Raw genomic sequence first — 25,243 nt, forward strand, 5'->3', positions numbered from 1 at the left:
TTTGAACGTCTCGATCATGTCCCCTCGCAGCCTTCTCTTCTCAAGGGAGAACAGTCCTAGTTTCTTGAGTCGTTCCTCATATTCCAAGTTCTCCATACCTCTTATTAACTTCGTTGCTCGTCTCTGCACCCTTGGTCTGACCCAGTAAGGCTATTCTTATGTTCTTATGTAGGGGAGAGCACCGGCACACAGAATCAGTCTAAAGACTTCATCAACAAGTGTGCCTGCATATCCTTTGCTCATCTCCGGAGAATAAATATATCTAAAACGCTAGAGGCAGATGACAGGCGATGCTGGAGTGGTATGTGAAGGAATTAAGAAGTCTCAGTGCTGTGTGTCATCAGGAGGAGCTGCAGAACATCTTGTTAATAGTTAGTGGGATTACAATGAAAAAGGCTGCAGTTCTTCTCAGCTATGTCTCACCTGGTAACATGGCAGTCTCAGGCTCCATGCTGGTATACCACATGTTCCAGTCCCGAGGGTATTGCTCAAAGGAGTTCATGATCCCATGGAAGTTAGTGAGCTTATCCAGTTCTGTGATATTGTCCCAGTATGCTTCAGCCAACCAGCTAGTGCATGGGTTGTCCATTTGGTCTTCTCGGTCCAGTACCTGCCAGAAAAAGATAGAGAAGTATGCTTGTTTTGTCTTGCATACATAATTTCATGCTGCAAAAGGAACCAGGATGATGACACTGGGTACTGAAATCCTTCATTTATTTCCTAGACAGGAACAGCAAGTGCAATTGGCCTCAGTGTCGGTACACTCACCACTCCACCCCGCAGGAAGAAGTTGTATTCGTCCATGTTGAGTTTCCCAGCCACTTCCAAGATTTTGGCACACATCTGGAAGCTGAACAGGAGCTTGTGCTGCTCAAAGAGGGCACGACATGTATACCTATGAAAGGAAGACAGAATTTTACCCTATGCACACAAAGACAGAATCACTCAAAGCTTGGTGATCACAGCTTAGCCTGGTGGTATACTGTGAAGATTCTCATTACCTGTATACTGAGTAAGTGTGATAATCATTTAGGTTGGTGATCCGCTCTTCTAGTTTAGTGCTACGTTTGCTTTTCTCAATACTAAGGATGAAGAGATCAATATAGGCATCAAGAGAAAACTGGTACATGGGATCAATTCGGCCCATGTCGTTCAGGACAAAGAACAGGATGGAGGCTCGTTGAGCGCAAGACCGATACCCCTGGTGAAGAAAAGCAAGTTTCAAGTTTCAATTTATTTGATATACCACAAATATAACTACAGTTAGTCTAAGCGGTATGCAATAATAATATATTATTAAAAGAAAATAAAACCAAAAATTTTAAGAAGACATAACAAAGGAGGCAATAAACAAAAACAAAAAATTCAACCAACATACAAACAAAAATGGGTACAAGGGGAATAAAGAAAGGGGAAGTTAAAATAAAAAACAAAAATGTTGGGGAAGGGAAGGAATGGAACAAAAGGGAAGGGATGTCACAGTGAAATTCTGCCCAAACAATTAAGGATATAAGCTAAGAAGTCGAGAAGGAAGGGTGATCTATAGCATGAGTAACATAAGGAAAAAGATCAAGAGCAGAAAGCCAAAGAAAAATAGTACGACTTCAACTGCGCCTTAAAGATGAAGAGGTAGTAGGGTAAGGAATTCCAAAGGGTTGGAGCCATAATGGAAAAAGAGGAATTCCTATGACTACAGTTGACCAGCTTTAGTTTCAGCAATTTTTATTGATGACATGAACATGAACAATGAAACAATGAAACAATACAATAAATCTAATCTAATCTAAACCTTAGGTTTGTATACCGCATTCGTAAAGCTCGACACGGTTAACAAGAGTTAGGGTAGAAAGGAACTCCAGTGGAGGGAAGAGGCAAAATGAAGAGAAAATTTAGAGGACTAGAATAACCAGAGAGGGAGGAGGAGTTACATTTTTGAGAATAACCAGGTTTTCAGATGTTTGCGGAAGAGTTGGTAGGAGCTCAGATTCCTAAGAGGTAAGGTTGTTCCAGAGCTGAGTGATTCTGAAAGGGAGGGAAGAATCTAGTTTTCCTACAAGTGAAACGCCTTTTAGAGAGGGAACGGAAAGTTTCAATTTTTGGGTGGATCTGGCAGAATTGGGGTTAGAGGAGTTCTAAGAAAGAGGAATGAAGTCATCCAATTTTCATATAACTTCTATTTTCACCCTCCCTCCCCAAAGATTTCCAGTTGGCAATAAAGAAATATGAAGAATATCCAACAATAGAACAGCAAACACAGAAAATAACAGCAGAGTATACCCATCTTAGTGCCCCCTTTTCCCCCAGACTTACCTCCTTCCCCCCACCCTCTCTCCAGAAACCCACCCTGAGAGAACCCCCCCCAAAAAAAACCTGGTAAATGAAGAACAAAAACCTAATAAATAAATTAATAAGCAAAGAAAACCTCTGCATCTCTCTCAATCCTTCAAAGGATTCTCCGACTGAGACTCAGAATCAACTGATTAATACATTTAGAATGTCACCACGAGCCTTGGGACTCAATGATTGTATATAGGGATTCCAAATTTGAAGAAACAGTTTTTCCCGTTTTTGAGTAAATTTGGCCATTTTATGTTCCATCAATAAAAGAGCAAGGAAACATTTCCGCCAAGCCCAGAAAGAAGGAGGGATATCTCCCATCCACACAGACAGTATTTCTTTTTCCCCTATCATTCCTACTTTCCGTAAGAACAACCTGTTCCCCCTTTTTGGGAGGCAGAAAGCCTCATATTTAATTCAGCTGATATGGGGACATCACAATGAAATAGGTTGGTTATACAATTAATAATCTTTCTCCAAAAAGTCTTAATTTTGGGGCAGGACCAAAAAGCATGAAGAAGAAATGAATGAGACCCTTGATTACACTTCTGACAGACAGAAAAATCACTTTACCCCAATTTAAGCAGCTGATCTGGGTAAAATAGGCCCTGTGTAAGATTGTGAATTTACATTCCCTAATATCTGCATTAACTGAAATGCCTGGTATGCGTTTAATCAATGTAGTGAGATCCAAGGATGTCTCCAGCATACCCACCTCCTGACTCCATTTGCAACATAGAGAGTCCTGGTCCACCGGAGCTATAAAACCTGAAGGGATCTATGCAATCCCAACACCCGAAAACCACTCTCCAGAAAGGGTTCCATCAGCTCCTGTAATTTAGCCTCAATTGGAACCAGTACACCCGTCTTATCCAATGAACAGATATAATGTTGTAATTGTTTGTAGGCAAGGAAGTCTCCCACAGTCAAATGATAAGCCTGACTCAGAGATTCTCAAGGTTTCAAAGACCCATCCTTCCCAAGAACATGGGATAACCTCCAGCCAGAAATTTCTGAAAGCAGGCATTCTCAGACCTCGGCAAAAATTGTAGATTCTAGCTGGGGGGGTCCACTCTTTGGACTGTTTGATTTTCTTTACCCTTTGGGTGCAGTGGTGGCTCTTTTTGCTTAGTAGTTATGGTTAACATGATTACTGCTACACTTAATGTTGATGGTATACACTCTCCTGTAAAGCGTAAGAAAATCCTCACTTGGCTTCGGCAGTGCCATGTTGATGTGGCGTTCCTCCAAGAAACCCACTTGTCTGCTGCCGAGCATGAGAAGCTGCGTAGAGACTGGGTGGGAGATGTGAGATACTCTGTCTATAATAGCAGACAGAGGGGAGTGGCGATTCTGGTTCACAAACAATTACCTCTTCACATCCATAAAACCATTCAGGATAAGGAGGGTCGTTATGTCCTTGCACTGGGAGAGCTATGGGGCTTTCAGCTTCTATTTTGTAGCCTTTATGCTCCGAATGTTTATAGCCATAAATTTTATTCTGGACTTTTAGGTATTCTAGCTCAATATCCTACGTATCAATTGATTGTTGGGGAGGATTTTAATGTTACAGCTGACCCTACTCTGGACTGCTCTCCTGCCAAGCTGCGCACCCGGGACCACCATCAATGGGGGGTGAATTTTCTCTGTGAACATCTTGCAGTGGTGGATACATGGAGAACTCTTCATCCCTTTGACAGGGAGTACACGTTTTACTCCAACCTACATACTGTTTATTCACGTTTAGATTATGTCCTGGTTTCGCACACTATCTTTTCTCAGGTGGATCAGGTCACTATTGATGACACCTCTCTTTCGGACTATTCAGCGATGGTTCTCACCTTGCGGATCACTGATCAGATGGGGGAGAGGACCTGGAGGTTTCCCAGGGCTCTCTATTCTGATAAGGATTTTCATATGTTCCTACGGGCCGGATTATAATTCGTACAACAACACTTCGGATGTGGATCCAGCGGTGTTCTGGGATGCTTCCAAGGCAGTATTGAGGGGCCATATCATTCAATATGTATCCGCTAAACGGAAAAAGCAGGAAGAATGGCTTCTCGCTCTTTCGGCTGAACTGGAAGCATTACGGAGGCGACATCGGGTGAGTCTAGCTGGACCGGAGGGCCAGAAAATCAAATCTATTCACTTCCAGATTAATGAGATTTTGGACCAACGTGTGCGCCAAGACATTTACTATCAGAAATTTCGTCTTTACCGATGGGGTGGAGAGATAAGTGAAATCCCGGTCTCCTGGCTGTATCACCCTCCAAACATCAATGACATCTAAAGCCAGGCACTACATGGGCATCCCTCATTTTCCATCCATCCGATCTGTGGGTAATGGATGGGATTTGTCCACTAACGGGTCATAGACCCAACTGAAGTCACCTCCCAACATCATCGGCAGATCGGAGTGCAGGGCCAATAGAGTAATTAAATTGTTAAAATTTTTTTAAGCATTTGTGTTTGGAGTATAAATGTTACCCAGAATCAGCTGCTGCAGCCAAAGTAACTTTAGCTATTACATATCTGCCCTCCGGGTCCACCCATTGCTGATGTACTGTAAATTGAACCCCTCTTCTGATTAGAATCAACACCCCTGCCTTTCTGGTATTGGTTGGGGCACCCAAAAGGTGATCCACCCACCAACTTTGAAATTTAGCATGATCTTTAAATGAGTCTCCTGGAGGAACACTATCTCAGCTTTTTTACGATTTAAAGCTCAAAGTATTTTTTGTCTTTTAATAGGCAAAGTGACACCATTCACGTTCCAAGAAATACAGCGAAAAGGCCTCAGGTGATCATAGTAGATGATGGCAGATAAAGACCCAAATGGGCCATCCAGTCTGCCCAACCTGATTCAATCTATAAATTTGTTGTTGTTGTTTTTTTTCTTCTTCTTAGCTATTTCTGGGCAAGAATCCAAAGCTCTGCCTGGGACTGTTCTTAGGTTCCAGCTACTGAAGTCCCCGTCAAAGCCCACTCCAGCCCAGCTACACCATCCCAGCCACTGAAGCCCTCCCCAGCCCATCCACCACCAAATGACCACATACAGTAAGTCTGTCCAGTACTGGCCTTAGTTCTTCAATATTTCCTATTATTTTCTGATTCTAGATCAGGGGTGGGCAACTCCGGTCCTCGAGGGTATTTAGAATTTCCCCAATGAATATGCATTGAAGCAATACAAATTCAATAGATCTCATGCATATTAATTGGGGAAATCCTGAAAACCCGACTGGATTCTGGCCCTCGAGGACCTGAGTTACCCACCCTGTTCTAGATTCTCTGTGTTTATCCCACACCTTTTTGAACTCCGTCACCATTTTCATCTCCACCACCTCTCTCGGGTGCGCATTCCAAGCATCCACCACCCTCTCCATAAAGAAGAATTTCTTTACATTGCTCCTGAGTCTACCACTCCTCAACCTCAAAACATGTCCTCTGGTTTTACCATTTTCCTTTCTCTGGAAAAGATTTTGTTCTATGTTAACCTTTCAAGTATTTAAACGTCTGAATCATATCTCCCCTGTCCCTCCTTTCATCTAAGGTATATATATTCAGTGCTTCCAGTCTCTCCTCATACATCTTTTGGTGGAAACCTCCTATCATTTTTGTCGCCCTCCTCTGGACCACTTCAAGTCTTGTGTCCTTTGCCAGATATGGTTTCCAAAACTGAACACAATACTCCAAGTGGGACCTCACCAATGATCTTTACAGGAGCATCAACACCTTCTTTCTTCTACTAGTTATGTCTCTCTTTATAAAGCCCAGCATCCTTCTGGCAGCAGCCACCACCTTGTCGCACTGTTTTTACACCTTTAGATCTTTGGACACTATCACCCCAAGGTCCCTCTCCCCACCCGTGCATATCAGCCTCTTACCTCCCAGCATATTCGGCTCCTTCAGATTATTTATCCCCAAATGCATTACTCTGCATTTTTTTGCATTGAATTTTAGTTGCCAGATATTAGACCATTCCTCTAACTTTTGTAGATCCTTTTTCATGTTTTCCACTCCCTCCTCAGTGACTACTCTGTTACAAATTTTGGTATCATCTGCAAAAAGGCAAACCTTTCCTTCTAACCCTTCAGCAATGTCACTCACAAACATATTGAACAGGATCGGTCCCAGCACCGAACCCTGAGAGACTCTACTACTCACCTTTCCTTCCTCCGAGCGACTTCCATTAATCACCACCCTCTGGCATCTGTCCGTCAACCAGTCTCTAATCCAGTTCACCACTTTGGGTCCTTACTTTAGCCATTCCAGTTTGTTCAAGAGCCTCCTATGAGGAACCGTGTCAAAGGCTTTGCTGATCAGAGGAGGATAGTGTTGCCAAAAGGAACACTGAGAAACAGGTCCAAAAGATGGCCATCCCAGCCTCCAGCCCTCTCCCGACATCAGAGCACCACATGAAGAAAGATGCAGAGAAAAAGAAAGAAAATAAAAAAATAAAAAAAATCCCAAAGAACAATACCCAGATTCATTCCAGTCGTCCTGGTCTCTCAAATTCAAAAGAGAACTCCCCAGTCTCCCCTTCAAACCCTTTCCCTGTGTTGTAGTTCATAGATGGTCTCCTAGGATACCTTCCATCATCCCTCCCCTCCATACACTCATTGAACAAACAAATCATGCATCCATACACAATGTAATCTTTCCAATCAGCTTTAGACAAATAATATAATGCACCTCCAGTACCCAAAAATCTAATCTCAGGAATCAATGATATAAATAGGCAGCTTACTATATCTTGCCTACAACTTGCACATAACCTATTATGAACAGTAAGTTAATAAGCATTAAAAAAAATCAACTTCTTCAGATCTTAAACAAGAACCAGTCCAGAACTGTAAGCTCAATCAGGTCTCCACCAACCGTCCCCAGTTTATATCTGAAAGAGCCTAATACCACCAGCAGTCCCAACCATCTGATGGAAGAGGGACAAGTCAAAATCAAAATGTCAATGTAATAATCTCTCCATAAGGGCTCAGAGTAGTTAAAAAAAACCCTCACAGAGTAGTACCATGCATCTGTCAAAACCTCTAATAGGCATAATCCGTCATCTCACAGGGATCTGCAACAGCATGTTCGGCAAGTGTAGCTCTCCATCAGAGGCCCTAGAAAAGCTCCATGCACTGAAGATCCATGTCAGGGTCCTATCTAGGGCCCAACTGGTGGTGGCACCATCAGGCAATGGAAAAAGCACTGGGTGGAGAACCCTCTCTTCCCAATGTAGCCAATCCATCAAAGAAATAATCTTATGAGATTGTTGCATTTACTTCAAGAATGAAAGTCACAGTAGTGCAGGAGTAGGTGATTTTTTCCCATCCAATCTAGGGTGTCCGTAAGAAAACAGTAATCCACAGGAACCAAAGCTCATTGACACAGTCCAGGCCTGAATATACAAGAAACTGCCCCAGTCTGTTAAGTAGATGACTGGGATGTTCCCGGAATCTGCTGTATGAAGAGTGCAGCTGCTTCTGGGGAGTCAAAAAGTTGATTCTTCCTGTCATAGAAAATTTTCATTTTGCAGAGAACAACAAGGCGAATTGTACATGCTTGCTGTGTAAGTCCGCATAGAGAGGAGAATAAGCCTTTCTCAACATGGAGACCCGGTTCAAATAGTCCTGAAAAGAAAGTATAGGCTTATTTTCATATGTAAGAGGCCCTCTCGTACGGATAGCTCTACGAATGTCCGGTTTATGAGCATAGTTATGTAATTTCAAAATAACCACTTGGGGTTTTCTCGCCTGTTGGTGTTTCAGGCCCAGCTGGTGTGCTTTCTCAATATGAAGTGGCTTTGCTGTTGATTGTAGAAAAAAATATTCAGTCAGCCATGTCTCCAGGAACTCTTGCAACTCAGACTCTGGGAGCGTTTTGGGAGCCCCCAGTAATCGCATGTTTCCTCTCTGGGAACGATTTTCAATATCATCCACATTCTCTTCCAGACTTTCCACATTCTCCCAGTGGCGAGTCACTGTACATTATCCTCGACATCTGAAACACGTTGGCAGCATGCCGTAAACTCTCCCGTAAGGGACTCCAACCTGCCTATCATAATTTCAAGCTTGTCTGTAATTGCCTGTAGGCTATTATTGAGGGAAGAATGGATAGCACTCTTCACTTCTAAAATGATTTCCGACACCCAGGTAGAACATACTGTAGCCTCTGCATTGTTGGTGGCTGGCATCTTGAGTTCCACTTGCTTCAGTCACTCTTTCTCTTTATTAAACAGCCCGAACTTCCTCAGCAGGTTCAGCAGGTAGTGGAGAAAATGAAGACGGGTTTAGAAGATAGTGGATGCTGATTTTCCGGCAAAATTATTCAATTTCAGTGCAAGGGGTTTAGGAGCAGAAAGTGTGCATGTCTTACTGTTAGCACCACATACCATACCATACCATACCATACTGATTCTTGTATCCTGCAAATATCGACTAGGAATCATTGCAGCTTATATAATATTAGAAATTATACTTTCTGGTGGAATTCAGTATGCCATATTTATAAAATGGAAAGGGTGCTTGCTATGCAACAAGGTAATTATAATAAGTTTAAAAAGATTTGGGGGCCATTGATTATTTATTCTAATGATCAGACATCTTAAACAACTCAGTATTGGTTAAGATAAAGGGGTGGGGGTGGGAATATGAATGACAATAATTGATAATTGTTAATTATTAATATATGGGTGAGAGGGATGGGATTCTTTTACATTTATATATTTGGAGGATTACAAATAAGATTGTCAAGTGTTTAATTAATATATTTCTGAGTGATTATTGTACACTTGTTGTAATTTCTGAAAATGAATAAAGATTTTTTTTAAAAAAAAGAAATTATACAGAGGTATATGCTGGAAGAAAAAATCCATATTCTTCCAGGAACTTCTACAAACTTTTTTTAAACCCAGATACACTAATTTCTATCACATTCTCTGTTAGTGAGTTCCAAAGCTTAACTATTCATTGAGTGAAAAAATATTTCCTCCTATTCGTTTTAAAAGTATTACTTGTATGTATGCTGGAGGGAAGGAGTACCAAGTATCCAGACTCTCTCTCTCTCTCACACACACATATACACAGTTTTAGCTTCTGACCTCTCTGGCAAAGTCAATCATGATTTCTGTGTCCTCACTGGTCTCCAACTGCTCTCCCACCTCAGAAGCAGTGACCTTCGATGTTTGTAGGGTGTTCACCAGCTGCACATCATCCAGCAGCGATCCTGTTGCCTCATTCAGTAACCTGCAGCAAGCACAAAAAGGCAGCTTAGAGAGGAGCTTACATGTAGCTGGACATCTTCTGCCTTCATCCATTAGACTGAATTTGATGAGCTGCAAGCTATGGCCATATCAGTAATCTACGTGGTTAAGCCTAAGGTGCTACAGACTGGGCATACAGGCATGGCAATGACTTGTTGGACTAAGTTTAACTTTAAGCTGCGGATGTCAGTCAATTCTGGGCTAAGTCTGATAAGCTGCATGCTGAGGGATATATTGACTTTCTGGGCTTAGATTTTCTCTCTCACCAATGTAATTTCAGATTTTTTGTCTTTTTACCCCTTTCTCTCATTTCTGTGATTACCTGAGGATCTCATCTTCCAGCTCCTGTAACTTCTTCTTGCCAGCTGCAATATTAATCACTAGCGAGTCCTTCTGTTCTTCCAGCTCTGGACGCTCCTTCCGCACCACAATTCCCAGCAACTGTGCTTCTAGGCCCTGCCAAAAGAGAGCAGCTTGTGTCTCTGCCAGCCTAAGCATTCCCAGCCTCATTCAACCCCTCCTAACTTTCTATGCCTCCCGCTCATGGTCTTATTCTTATTTCTCCTCGCTTGCTCACATTGAGCTATGCTTCTGGTGTTTATGAACTATAGGGTCAATATTCAAAAAGGTTTAACTGGGCAGGAGAGGCTCCTGCCTGGTTAAACTCCACTATCACCTGATATTCAAAGACGCTTAAGCAGCTGGTGTCACTGAATATTTATTTATTTAATTCAATTTCTATCCCCGTCCTCCCAGTAGCTCAGAATGGGTTACAAGCGAACATTCACAGTGGAATACATTTAGACAATACAAAGACTATACAGCAACTTAAGTATAGGTTAAGAATGGAGAAGTGGGTGCAGGAGGAAGGGAGAATTTTAGGGGGTGATGGGGATTGATTGCAGTTGGAATTTTAGTTGAAGAGGAGGGTCTTTACAGCTTTCCAGGAGGTCATCAATGAGTTCTTAATCTGATTTGTAGAAGGAGTTGGTTCCAGAGTTAGGGGATGAAGTGGTTGTAGGAGTGTTTGCGGGCAGTTTCTGACAGGAGACCCCCTTCCTGGGGGGATGCATAGGCGTTTCTCTATTTCAGAGCAGAGGAGGCAGGTGTGGATGTATAGGGTTAGCTTGGATCCACAGATCCACCAAAGTTTCCTTTCCTCTTACAGGGAACCACTGGGAAGGGGTCGCAAGGCAATGAAGCCATCGAGAAAACAAACTTTATGTGAAAAAATAAGAAATAGAAGCAGATCAACTGCAAAAGACTTCAGCACAGATTGCTTGCAGAAATTGTAACTGGATATGTTTGCTAGCTCTCAGGCTAAGGGGGTCGAACATGTGCTCAGAAAAGTGTTGGATTTCTGCAACTCCCAGATTGTGAGTTGGGATTGAACACCTAGTATATGGAATCCGGAAGGAACGTAACAGAATGGCGTTTAGAGGAAGCACACAAGCACGTTCATAAATTCTAGAATACTCTAATCCAGGGGTAGGCAATTCCGGTCCTTGAGAGCCACAGGCAGGTCAGGTTTTCAGGATATCCACAATGAATATATATTAAATGGATTTGCATGCACTGCCTCCTTGAGATGAAAATCTATCTTATACATATTTATTGTTGATATCCTGAAAACCTGACCTGCCTGTGGCTCTCGAGGACCGGAATTTCCTACCCTGCTCTAATCTATGTACATTCTAGTACACAAGTAGGCATTTATATCAGCTATAGGGCACACAATCCCATCATCACTACCAGGGTTGAAGCAAGCTTTGTGAGGGGCAGCTGTGTGAGAATTCTAGCCCATACTCAGAAGATTTTTCCAGAGGTTGCTGAGCTCTGCGACAGAGGACTATTGGATCCTGCTGTCCATAGAGAACACCCAATACAGGGTGTAAATTTGATATTGTGTTACCATTTCTGCTGTAATCTGCTCTGCAGAATGTCCACTCCATGGATCTACCACCCCTTCCGCAAAGAGCTATTTTCTAATGTTACCCTCTTAGCATTCTTTCTTCAGAAAATGATTTGCTTCTTGTGCCTAATTTATACCTCTGAGATATTTGAATATTTCTATCATATGCTCTCCCGTTACAACTATCTCACCTGCTCTTTGACAGCAAAGTTGACAATTGTGGTTTTGGAAGACGTCTCTGGAGTGTAATGTGGGTTAGAAAGCTTGGTGGTGATATAGAACCGGAAATCAGGACTGTATTCTACTTCTTTATCTCCCAACTTGATCAGTAGTCGGCCACCTACACAACACATAAATAGGAATTCCTTCAGACCATTCAACGCAACATATGTTAATAGCATACCCTCACAATTTAACACACACCAGTACCACATCTCAAAACTTATTCTCAGACTGCCAGACCTCACAATTCCGTTTCCAATGAACAGGGACAATATAGCAATAGGGAGTCAGAAAAATAGCTGAGCTGTAATTAAGGAGACTGACTCAAGTCAATTAAACCTCCAAATAGGAAGGGCTCGTATACACTGTAACATAGCTCAGAGGCATGTAACTCTGAAGAGGGGGAGGTAACCCCCTCTTGGAATAAGAGTTGTATATCCAATCATAGCATAGTATTTGGTAAGAACGAGTCCAACTTTTGAAGGTGTGAATTGATTGAAAACTGTATTCAACACTTAGGTAGAATGACTCACAAAATTTTCAGTGCAAAATAAAAGTGATTGCATTCAGGATATGCTAGAGATTGTACTTAGCTTGTATGCAAAAAAATTGCAACTTCTCAGGGTCCCGACGCGGCCCCGTTTCAGCGTCTGCTTCAGGAGACCCCGCCAACCGAAAGTAGATAAGTTTTGTCAAAACTCACACTGAATATAAGTGCTTTAACTGTGATCGGTCAACAAACTGATTGCATGGTTGCATAGAACTTTTCAGTTTGTTGACCGATCACAGTTAAAGCACTTATATTCAGTGTGAGTTTTGACAAAACTTATCTACTTTCGGTTGGCGGGGTCTCCTGAAGCAGACGCTGAAACGGGGCCGCGTCGGGACCCTGAGAAATTGCAATTTTTTTGCATACAAGCTAAGTACAATCTCTAGCATATCCTGAATGCAATCACTTTTATTTTGCACTGAAAATTTTGTGAGTCATTCTACCTAAGTGTTGAATACAGTTTTCAATCAATTCACACCTTCAAAAGTTGGACTCGTTCTTACCAAATACTATGCTATGATTGGATATACAACTCTTATTCCAAGAGGGGGTTACCTCCCCCTCTTCAGAGTTACATGCCTCTGAGCTATGTTACAGTGTATACGAGCCCTTCCTATTTGGAGGTTTAATTGACTTGAGTCAGTCTCCTTAATTACAGACCTCACAATTCAACACATGCTAGAACTTTCATTCCACAATCAGCATCCAGATTGCGGGACCTTACAGTTCGACATAGATAGAGGCAATAAAAAGTAGAATCTTATCACACTCTTTTGTAAGAAATTACAACACAAGTAGATTTGATATATGCAAACAACTTCAGGATGTAAGGTTGGGCAGATTTTGTAGCACAAACAAAAAGTATGTCAGATATTTCAATTACACAAAGGAAAATGGTAAAACCAAAGGACATAATTTGAGGTTGAGGGGTGGTAGATTCAAGAGCAATGTTAGGAAATTCTACTTTATAGAGAGGGTGGTGGATGCCTGGAATGCGCTGCCGAGAGAGGTGGTGGAGAGGAAAACGGTGACTGAGTTCAAAGAAGCGTGAGATGAACACAGAGGATCTAGAATCAGAAAATAATATTAAATATTGAACTAAGGTCAGTACTGGGCAGACTTGCATGGTCTGTGTCTGTTTATGGCCGTTTGGGGGAGGATGGGCTGGAGAGGGCTTCAATGGCTGGAAGGGTGTACATGGGCTGGAGTAGGTTTTGACGGAGATTTCGGCAGTTGGAACCCAAGCACAGTACCGGGTAGAGCTTTGGATTCTTGCCCAGAAATAACTAAGAAGAAAAAAATTTAAATTGAATCAGGTTGGGCAGACTGGATGGACCATTCGGGTCTTTATCTGCCGTCATCTACTATGTTATGTTACTTATATCCAAAAGACTCCAGACGGGACCTTTTCTTGCTGGAGACTGAGTTGGCATCTAGATCCTTAGAAAGTCAGCTTGCTGCTCACCTATTCGAGTGACAGACTTATTGAGAATGGGAGAGAGTGAGGGGTCCAGTTCTTCTTGTACATTCTTCAGAAGGACTGGATAGCCAAACTGGATCGAGTGTTCTAACGTGCGCATATAATCTGCCATCTGCAGGTCGATAATCTTCAGCCCCTAAGAATAGAAGTAACGTTAATAGCCTCAACACTATTTACTGTCTCCTAGATATTTGCAACTGGTACAAAATGCATCGGTTAGGTTACTTTGTGGACTGAAGAAGTTTGATCGCGTGACACCTTCCTATTGACTTTTGCACTGGCAGCCGATGGAGGCACGTGTGAAATTCAAGTTTAGCTGTTTTTGCTTCAGGGTACTATACGGCTTAGCCCCTAAATATATAACAGACCTTTTCTCCTTCACAACCAACAGATTCAGGAGAACTTCACATCCGAACTTTGTCTCTCCACCGGTTAGAGGTTGTAAATTTAAGTCATCACCAACATCTTTTCTCACATCAAGCAGCACTATGGGGTAAAGACCTGGAACAACTGCTCGTGCCTACTACTTATAGGGAATTCAGGAAACGCCTAAAAACACATCTGTTCCTGAAGTACTTAGGTAACTGACCTATTCAATCTTAGTCCTCAACAAATGATCTTTAGAACTGTTATTCACCAACTCTGAACTTTGTTTATTCCACTTGATCTGTAATACCTTTTAATCATTGTAAACCGCATAGAACTTCACGGTCCTGCGGTATATAAACTGTTATTATTATTATTCTTATATTTGAACACTTCAATCAGTGCTGCAATCATACGCTGACCATGGCATTTAAATTTCTACCCAGATATTAAATGCTGGATGATACCCAGGTATGGCACTGACCCCCTAATTCTAGAAATTTGCATGCCCAAATTACCAACTAGTGTCCAAATTTGTGCACAAGTTATAGAATACTAGTATTACAGCTATTAAGTTGTGCATAAAGTTAGGTGTATAAATGCAGATTTACATTAGTATTTTGTCATGGCAGCTGCATGCACATCTGTCCTTATAGAATTTGCTCAGTGCACAGTGACCTTTTTTTTCCCCCCCAATTCTTTATTATTTTCAAAACTTACAATAAGTATAACAATAAAATACAACAGTTTCTTCAATACCACACTTAATATTCTAGTAATATCTATTTCAGAATTAATCCCCCCTCCCTCCTAAACAACCACAATGTTCAACATATAAAATTTATATATTAACCCTCATTCTAATATATCCAAATTTATTATCCTATCAGACCAACCTCCCCCTTCCCAGATGTGCATATTTATAAGGGAAAACAATATTAGACGTTGCAATATTTTGCTAATGGCTCCCATGTCTCTTGAAATTTTTAAATAATTTATTAATAATGACAGGAGTCGCCATTCAACATATCAACAGAAATTGGAAAAACTACACTAGACTTAATTACACTTTATGGTGGAACTCGTTGTGCCATATATACAAAATGGAATGAGCAATTGCCATACAAAAAGGGAATTATAATAATTTTAAAAAGATTTGGGGGCCATTGATAACTTATTGTAATGATTAGATGCCTTTTTACACTGTAAGTATAATTATAATTAAGGGAAGGGGGGTGGTATATAGTTATATTATAGGTTCAATCAATATTTATGAATATAATACATGTATGATTTTTTTTATTACAATATTTTGAAAAGGGTGGGTGGGGGAAGGGTGGCCAAATCCAGACAGGGCAGAAGGTTTCTGGACAAACTAAATAGCCCCCATTCCTCTGCTGGACTAATATTTGTATCTTTTGTTTTTAAACTGTGACTGGTACTAAGGAGGATGTCCAACAAAAACAGTGACAATACGGGTATACGGGAATTTAGTTTCTCTTTTTTTTTTTTTTTTTTAATCTTTATTCCTTTTTATTTCTTTCAACAAGTGTACAATATTATTACAATTAATTCACATAACTCACTTGACATTCTTAAACAGTATTATTATACATGTTTTAATACCCCCCATCCACCTCCCATCCCTTCCCATATCAACAAAATATTTCATCTAAACTTATACATGCTTCCACTTCTCTCTCTTCACTCTTACCTGGGAGAATTCCATATTTTTGATCCACTTGGAGGCTTGTCCTTGGGGATCAATCATCAACGGCCATCTGTAGAGCAGAGAAAGTCAAAGAAGGGGTCAAGGTGATGACTCCCACTGAGACTAAGCTTACAGTTTATCTCAGAATGTATGTGACTTCTGCACAGCCACTACCTCACAAATCCCCTCAGTTTAATTGAAAGCTTAGGCGCCAACTTTTCAGGAAGGTGGGTAGGTGTGCATGACTAGTTTAGCCTGCTGTCTATGGTAAACCCCCATTACAGGTAAGCAACTTCACTTTCTCAGGCTACAAGAAAGATAGATCAACCACACAAGTGCAGAATGCCAGAGCTGAGAGATGCCCCATTCAGCTATGACTTTTTTTATTTTTAGGATGTCCCAGACAAAAATTACTGGGAAAGTTAACTATCATTGCTTCAAAGCCTCTTGAGCTAATTTTCTAATTATACTGTCCCTTCAGAATGCATTTCCTGGATAGTGGTGGAATCTATAGTAGTACTGCCTGATTCACCAAGTCGAATTGATTCGTTGTCCAAGAAAATCAGACTCACTGATTCAGTGACCTCCACCCCGGTGAGACCTGACATATGAGGTCTGTTCAAAAAGTTCCAGGACACCTTGAATTGTGTACCAACAGGAAGTTCTTTTGAGACGCGCTAGGCGGTGCTGAGTAGCTTGAAATCTCACAAGTAACCTCCTTTTTTCTGTTTGTTGATATCTGGTTTTGTCTCCAAGCTATGGCAGTTTTTGTGAAAGTGTGTTTTCGTGATCAGCTGTTTTTCATCATGTGCGACCTCAATGATCAGTGCTACAGCGTGAAATTCTGTTTTAAATTGGGTAAGACCGCTACAGAAACTTATGAAATGTTTAAAGTGGCTTTTAGGAACATGTCATAAGTTGTGGAAGGTGTTTTGAATGGTATTCATACTTCAAAAGTGCTCATGAATCAGTGGAAGATGATTTGCAAACTGGAAGACCATCAACGCCAACTGATGATGATCATGTTGATCAAGTGAGGGTTCTTGTGTGCACTAATCAGCGATAAACTGTTAGAGAATTGGCAGAGGAATGCAACATCTTCATTGGTTCATGCCACAACATTCTAACAGAGAAGTTGGGGATGTCTGGCATTGCGGAAAAGTTTGTTCCACAGTTGATGACCGACGACAAGAAGAACAATCACAAAAAACACAATGACAGTTCTTCCCCAGCCACCTTACTCTCCTGACAGCCCCTGCTGACTTCATCTTGTTTCCTAAACTTAAATCCAAAGAAAGTGATTCAATACCACTGAAGACATATAGCAAAATTCAATGGAGTAACTTCTGGCGATTCCTGAAGATGCATTTAAGGACTGTTTACAAAAGTGGAAATGATGTTGGAAAAAGTGTATACATAGGGAAGGGGAGTACTTTGAAGGGGACCCAATTGAATAAGTTGTAAGATTGTTTAATAAATTGTTTAATAAGATTGTTTAATAAATAGATTGTTTTAATAAATTATTACAAAATCAGTCCTGGAAATTTTTGAACAGACCTTGTATCTCCGAGGCCTCCTAAAGCAGCAGTGATGATAGCACTCTGAACGGGCTGCTTCATGGCCTTTCCCACCAGAGCCTTCATTCTGCCTCATCACTGATGATGTCATCAGTGACATGGTAGAAGGAAGCACTAGCGGGGCAGGCCATGAAGCAGCTCATTCAGAGCACTGTCACTGCTTCTGCTTTAGGAGGCCTTGGAGGTATGTCAGGTCTCACAGTGGGAGGGTCAATGGGATGCTGCAGTACAGGGGGATGAGTGGAATGGAAAACTACACAGGGGGATGGGTGGGAGGGGATGAAAGGTGCTGCTTAGGGGGATAGGAAGGGAAGAAAGATGCTGCACATGGGGGGAAAAAGGAGAGAGGAAGATGATAAAGGGGATGGAACTATTCTAGTATGAGGAAAGACTAAAATGATTAGGGCTCTTCAGCTTGGAAAAGAGATGGCTGAGGGAAGATATGATTGACGTCTACAAAATCCTGAGTGGAGTAGAATGGGTACAAGTGGATCGATTTTTCACTCCGTCAAAAATTACAAAGACTAGGGGGACACTCAATGAAGTTATAGGGAAATACTTTTAAAACCAATAGGAGGAAATATTTTTTCACTCAGAGATAGTTAAGCTCTGGAACATATTGTCAGAGGTTGTGGTAAGAGTGGATAGCGTAGCTGGTTTTAAGAAAGGTTTGGACAAGTTCCTGGAGGAAAAGTCTGTTATTGAGAAAGACATGGGGGAAGCCACTGCTTGCCCTGGATTGGTAACATGGAATGTTGCTACTCCTTGGGTTTTGGCCAGGTACTAGTGACCTGGATTGGCCACTGTGAGAACAGGCTACTGGGCTTGATGGACCATCGATCTGACCTAGTAAGGCTATTCTTATGTTCTTAAGAATTGTTGGGGTAAAAGAGAGGAAGGGAGAGATGAAACAAAGAGGTAGAAAGGGGTGAGAGGGAGAAATCCTTCATATGGTGGAGGGGAGGGAGACATACATCGAGAAGAGAGGGAGAAATGTTGACAGAGTAGAGGGCAGGGGGAGGTGGTACATGGGGAGAGAGAAAGAGATGATGCACATGATAATGAAGGGTAGAAAGGGAGAGATGCTGCATGGATGGGAATAGAGAGGTTTGACCCAGGGTACAAGGCAGGGAGAGAGAGATGGTAGACAGTGGGAAAGAAACAAATGTTGGATATGGCAGTGGAAAGTAGAAAAAATAATTTTATTTGTAATTACAGTATGCCAGATATGTCAGAGCTGGTGTTAGGTCCTAGCTCACACTCGCTAACAGAGAGAGGAAAAGCATTTTGCTTACACCATTGTGCCAGCGTGGAGTTGGAGAGGGCAAAGGGGGGGTGGAGTAGGTGGAAAGACTACAAAATAAACCTGCCAGGATGTTAGTACTAATGTATAAACTACATGATCCTTCTCTGTAGTACTAATGTGTAGACTAAATTGTCTTCATCTGCCCGATTTATCTATGTTAGCGGGAGCTGGTGAATGAGGGCATTGTATCCCAACAGAAGTGTGAGATGCCCTGGATGATCCTGTTTTGAAGTCAGTATACAGAACTAAAGCTCAACTTAACTGTCTCCCTGTAGGGGGTAAAACCTCCTGCCACAATATAACCTGTGTACCATAGACCTTAACTTACCACACATGTGGAGCCAGCTTATGATGTCACCTGAATGATCTGTGTTCTATGCTAAGAGACTTGTATCTGGCCTTGCATCTGAGAAGTGTATTGGCTGTGACCCTGGCCTGTCTAGCTAGTGATTCACCTGACTAGGTTTGGAGGTATGCAGATAACCTTGGAAAATCCTCTCAAACTCTGGAGGTCCAGTTGTGACCGAGTATCTATTTTCTTACCTGTTGCCACGGGTAACAATGACCCCATTCTCAGTGGAAAAAGCATCAGATGGCAGCCCTTGGATGTTCCAATCTCGTACAATAGTGGGCTTGGAGAGAAAGCTTGCAAAACTGAAGTTTGGACAGCAAGGCACTGACCGCTCTCGAACCTATAGTCATAAAGAGATCCTGATGAGAATCATCTTCACCTCAGTGATCTTGCCATGATCTATAGCAGTGTCTCTCAAACTTTTTTTTAGCTCTGGCACACTAAACGGAGCAAACGTTTTTCGTCGCGCATGTGTAAGTGAAATTAAAAAATTGCAAAACCAACAAAAAATTAAATTTGAGAGTTATTTATTTAAAGTTCTTTAAGCTATATAATGGTAATTGTAACAATGGTGAAACTAAAGTAGATAGAATAGAATTGCTAATCAATGCGATAGATGAGCTTGTTTTTGAGTACAAATTAACTCAAAACATGGCTCAGTAGTTGACAAGCAAACACACATTTCAGCATCCACCATCTGCAGTTCTCTTTTTTTTTCAATTTAATTTCTGTCAGAGCTGAAAATCCACGATGATATCTGACTCTTTTTTCTCATAGACATTCCAAATATCACAGTATCAAAAGATAACACTGCATGGTTTTCCAATAAACAATTTACTTGATCCCAGATTGAGTACCAAAAGGCTAAGACTTTTAATGATTATGACGGGAGTTGCCATCCAACATATTACTAATAATTGGAAAGATTATAGGAGGCTTAATTTTAATTTTTGGTGGAATTCATGATGTCACATATATAGAATGGAAAGATCATTAGCGGTACAGAAGGGAAATTATAAAAATTTTATTAAAATATGGGAGCCATTAACATCTTTTTGTCATGATTAAATGCCATTTTTCTATTAATTATACACCACTTAGTATTGGGTGAGGGGAGGGTTTCAAGTATATGATCTTATAATGATTTATGGGCTTTGAGGGAGTGTGTGTGTGTGGGGGGTTACATTTGTATTTATAGGTTATAATGATAACATGTTCAAGTGATTAAATTAATTGTGTTTATTATGAATTTCTGTACATTTGATGAAAGTTTAAAAATGAATAAAGAAAATAAATAAATTAAAAAAAGAAAAATGGACTTAGGGATATTTGGAGTATTGAGATTGGACAGACAATTTCTGCATCTCAATGGCCACGATTTTGGTCCTGGAGATTAAGGTCTACAAAGTCAGCATCTATGAGTCAAACGTGGATGTTTTTGTTACATAGAATTTTTTGGACCCCTACAAGTTTACAGAAGTTAGATAGTACTAGATCCAATAGATGCTAGCATTGTAGATTAGAAGTTGGGACGTTAGATCATTTAATTTATTTTTGTCCCTGTGTAAATGCTTTTTGGAAACTAATTTGGCCCCAAATTAATAAATTATTAGAAAATCATGTAGGACTCTCATATGACACTATATTATTTGGTACAGCAATGAGAACTCAGAGTCCGATTTCTGCAAATAATAACAAGTTATTATTAATATTGACAGGGGTCGCCATGCAACAAATTACTCAAAACTGGAAAGATACTAAATTAAATTATACATTTTGGTGGAATTCAGTCTGTCACATATATAAGATGGAAAAGATGTTAGCGTTACAACAAGGGAATCTTCATAATTTTAAAAAAATATGGGAACCATTGACTAATTACTCTAATGATCAGATATCTTAGCACATGGGTAGTAGACAGGTGGGGGATGGGGAGGGAAATGTATATCATATGGAATTAGGAATATTGATAAAAAGGGGGGTATGTATTTTATATTACAAGAATATTTGATTGTAAATACAAGTGATATATGAAAATTGTTTGTATTATGTTTAATTCACTTGTTGTAAGAATTCAAAAATGAATAAATAAAATGTAAAAAAAAAAAAAAAAATGAATAAAGAATTAAAAAAAAAAAAAGAGCTGAAAATCCAAGTTCGCAAAGATAAGAAGATCTAAATGGTAACAAAGCCTTGATTGCTTTGTTGATCAATTATGATAACTACTGCATAAAAAATAAAAACAAAATTACTCGCAGTTAGTTTTCAAGGACCAATCACATCAAAGGATGACACTTGTCTGGGCGGTTGTATTCTTACACACACAGACGCTCATAACATTGACAGACTCATGCAATGTGATGCACATGTCATCTATTCTAGTGCATACTTAGGAAGGGAATTTTTAAAAATAAAGTAAAATTCTGGACTCTTATGGCACACCTGGAATCTCTTCAGGGCACACAGTTTAAGAGACACTGATCTATAGGAATCCCATAACCAGCTTCTCTTTCAAACCAATCATTTATTTGGACTTAACACTAATACGCTGACCCTGGCTGGCCAAAGCTGCAATCTGACTCATTGCTGAGGCTCCTCTGTGCTTTTGACTACAATGGCTGTACTGATCTATCCCATAGAATGATAAAGAGCTGTTTTTCAAAGGAAAATTCCCTGGCCAAGTTTCCTGCAGCTGCCTGTGCCTCAGGGATGATTTTGCCCTGTATATTTTTACAGGTACAAAGCATGTGCAATAAAGAAAACCTGGCACCAGTGGCGTAGTGAAGGGGGGGGGGCAAATGGGCACCATGTTGGTAGAGGCGCCAGCACACTTCCTCCTCTCCGTCCCTCCACCTCTTCCCACGCCTCCCATCACCACACGCGCACCCCCCTTCCCTTCCCCCGTACCTCTAGTTGAAGTTGTTGCTCGTGGCAGTCAATCACGTGCTCCTTGCGACCCCATCGGCTCTCCCGCTGACATCACTTCCGAGTGCCGCACACAGAAAGTTACATCAGCGGGAGAGCTGATGGGGTCGCGAGGTTGACCGCCGCAAGCAACAATTTCAACTAGAGGTACGGGGGAAGGGAAGGGGGATCATGGGAAGAGCGAGGAGGGTGCGGCGATGAGGGCAGGGGAGGCACCTCTCACCTTTGCTAGGCCACTGCCTGGCACACAGATCAATTTGCCTGCCCCATTCCCTTTCTATTTTCCCCATATAGGAACACATGTTTAAAGCACTGGTGTGTCCTCTCAACCAATGATATACCGAAAGTAATATTCAAAGCTGTTTCCTGGAAAACTGTCCACACTACATGGGTAAAATTACGAATTTGTTGAACAATGTGCTTTATTTGATTCCCGTACTTTGGATGCATTCCTACAGACTGCGGTAACTCAAGGGAGAAAATAACATGTGCAGTTTTGCATTTCCAGAACTGTAAGCATTATTTTGGTTGGAAAAAAGTACCTGCAGAGAAGGCTGGCACAAATATCCATAGGTAGCTTTTTCTGGGGCAATAATCAAAGCAAAACTCTATATGTAGATTTGTTTTGATCATTGGTACAAACTTCTTGGAGTTTGCACCAATGCAGACAACTTGATCAATGCTCTCACCGTGAGAGGAAGGGTGGGAAGATATTATTAATATGAAGAGGTTAAGGTTACTGGGCAAATAAATGTCGCTATGTTTTATTGTATAATCATTGAGGGGGGGGGGGATAAAATGAGTGGTTATATATTTATTTGTAAGTGGATGTGCTTAAATTGATGTTTTATGTGTTATATATTCTTGTATTGCACTTTTGAAGTATGCAAAATCAATAAAGAATTATTAAAAAAAAAAAAAAAAAAGAATTTCCCTTTGGCTGAAGGGGTAATTTTTATTACCCCTGCTATTGATATTCCCAGAACTGACCTGTTTCAGCCAAATCTCGGAGAGGATCTCCTCACGGTAACTGGATAGGAAGGGTCCCAAGTAAGAGAGGAAAGCAGAAGCCAGGAGGCAGTCTCCAACCAGGTAGCCCAGATCCTGCTCCAAACCCTAGAGAAACACAGAGAAAGACAGCAGAGAGAAGGAAGGAAACAGACAAGGAGACAGAAATAGAAAGTGAGAGAGGACAGAGGTAGTGAGAGGGAAAGAAGGAAAATAGAGAGGGAAACCAAAAGAGGCAGAAAAATAGAAAGGGAGAGAAGAGACAAGAAAAGAAAGAAAAAAAAAGAGATAAAAAGCAAAGAGAAAGAGGGAATACAAAAGAGAAAACAAGAAACAGAAATACATTTGAATTCTTTCACTTAATATTAATTAGGCTATTATTTTTTTTTGTCTTATTTACAAAGACATTATCAATGTATATCTTAAAAGCACAATTTAAGGAAGAAGGAATCATACAAAAGTGCACACAAGAATGAAAATAATTTATAAGAACCATAAAATTGTCCACCACTCAGGATTTTGTAGACTTCAATCATATCTCCCCTCAGCCATCTCCTTTTCCAAGCTGAAGAGCCCTAACCTTTTTAGTCTTTCCTCACATGAGAGGAGTTCAAGTCCCTTTATCATCTTGGTCGCTCTTCTTTAAACCTTTTCTAGTGCTGCTATATCTTTCTTGAGATAAGGAGACCAGAATTGAACACAATACTCCAGATGAGGTTGCACCATGGAGCAATACAGAGGCATTATAACACTCTTAGTCTTGTTAACCATCCCTTTTTAAAATAATTCCCAGCATCTTGTTTGCTTTTTTGGCCACCGCCACACTTTGGACAGAAGGTTTCATCATATTGTCTATAATGACATCCAGATCATTTTCTCGGACGCTAACACCCAAGGTGGACCTAGCATCTAGTAACAATGATTTGGGTTATTCTTCCCAATGTGCATCACTTTACATTTGTCCACATTAAATTTCATCTGCCACTTGGATGCCCAGTCTTCCGATTTCCTACGGTCTCCCTGCAATTTTGCATGCATTTTAACAACTTTGAGCAGTTTAGTGTCATCTGCAAATTTAGTCATCTCACTTGTCATTCCAATTTTTAGATCATTTATAAGTAAGTAAAATAGTACCAGTCCCAGTACAAATCCTTGCGGCACTCCACTGTTTACTCTCCTCCATTGAGAAAAATGACCATTTAACCCTACCCTCTGTTTTCTGTCCGTTAACCAATTCCTAATCCACTACTGAACTTTGCCAGCCTATCCCATGACTCTTTAATTTTCTTATGAGCTTCTCATGAGGAACTTTGTCAAAAGGTTTCTGAAAATCTAGATACACTACATCAACCGACTCATCTTTATCCACATGTTTATTCACACCTTCAAAGAAGTCACGCAAATTGGTAAGGCAAGATCTCCCTCTGCTGAACCCATGGTGACTCTGTCTCATGTTTGTCTACGTGTTCCACAATTTTATTTTTTTATAATTGTTTCCACCATTTTGCCCAGCACTGAAGTCAGGCTTACCGGTCTGTAATTTCCCAGATCTCCCCTGGAACCCTTTTTAAAAATCAGTGTAACATTGGCCACCCTCTAATCTTCAAGTATTACAGATGATTTTAGCAACAGATTATAGATCACTAACATCAGGTCAGCAATTTCATGTATGAGTTCTTTTAGTACCCTGAGATGTATACCATCCAGTCCAGGTAATTTATCACTTTTTAATTTATCAATTTGGCTTAGTACATCTTCCAGATTCACTGAGATTTCTTTCAGTTCCTCCGCATCATCACCTTTGAAAACCATTTCCGGTTCAGGTAGATCTCTTAAATCTTATTCCGTAAAGACTAAAGCAAAGAATTCATTCAGTCTCTCCACTATGGCCTTATCCTCCCTGAGCACCCTTTTTGTTTCTTGATCATCCAACGGTCCCACAGATTCCCTCACAGGTTTTCTGCTTCTGATGTACTTAAAAAAAATTGTTATGAGTTTTTGTCTCTTTTGCCTCTTCATATTCTTTCTTAGCTTTCTTTATCAATGCTTTGCATCTAACTTGCCATTGCTTGTGTCTCTTCTTATTTTCTTCATTCAGATCCTTTTTCGAATCTTTAAAGGATGTTGTTTTGGCTCTAATAGCCTCTTTCACTTCACCTTTTAACCATGCCGGCTCTTGTTTCCCCTTTTTCCACCTTTGCTAATACTTGGAATACATCTGGTCTGGGCTTCC

At 40.7% G+C, this 25,243-nt stretch overlaps 1 protein-coding gene across 1 annotated transcript in view; it reads right to left on the reverse strand.

The window, feature by feature from the left end:
* DNAH2 (dynein axonemal heavy chain 2) overlaps positions 1-25,243 on the reverse strand; it is a 511,463-nt gene that overhangs the window by 87,271 nt on the left and 398,949 nt on the right. Inside the window, 10 exon segments of the mRNA XM_033923769.1 lie at positions 424-610; positions 769-895; positions 1,002-1,201; positions 9,440-9,584; positions 9,924-10,057; positions 11,705-11,853; positions 13,751-13,901; positions 15,846-15,912; positions 19,269-19,417; positions 22,993-23,118. Of these exon segments, the coding sequence (XP_033779660.1) occupies positions 424-610; positions 769-895; positions 1,002-1,201; positions 9,440-9,584; positions 9,924-10,057; positions 11,705-11,853; positions 13,751-13,901; positions 15,846-15,912; positions 19,269-19,417; positions 22,993-23,118 (1,435 nt within the window).

The sequence above is a fragment of the Geotrypetes seraphini genome, chromosome 16 (assembly GCF_902459505.1).
Source record: "Geotrypetes seraphini chromosome 16, aGeoSer1.1, whole genome shotgun sequence".
Classification (NCBI taxonomy): Eukaryota; Metazoa; Chordata; class Amphibia; order Gymnophiona; family Dermophiidae; genus Geotrypetes; species Geotrypetes seraphini.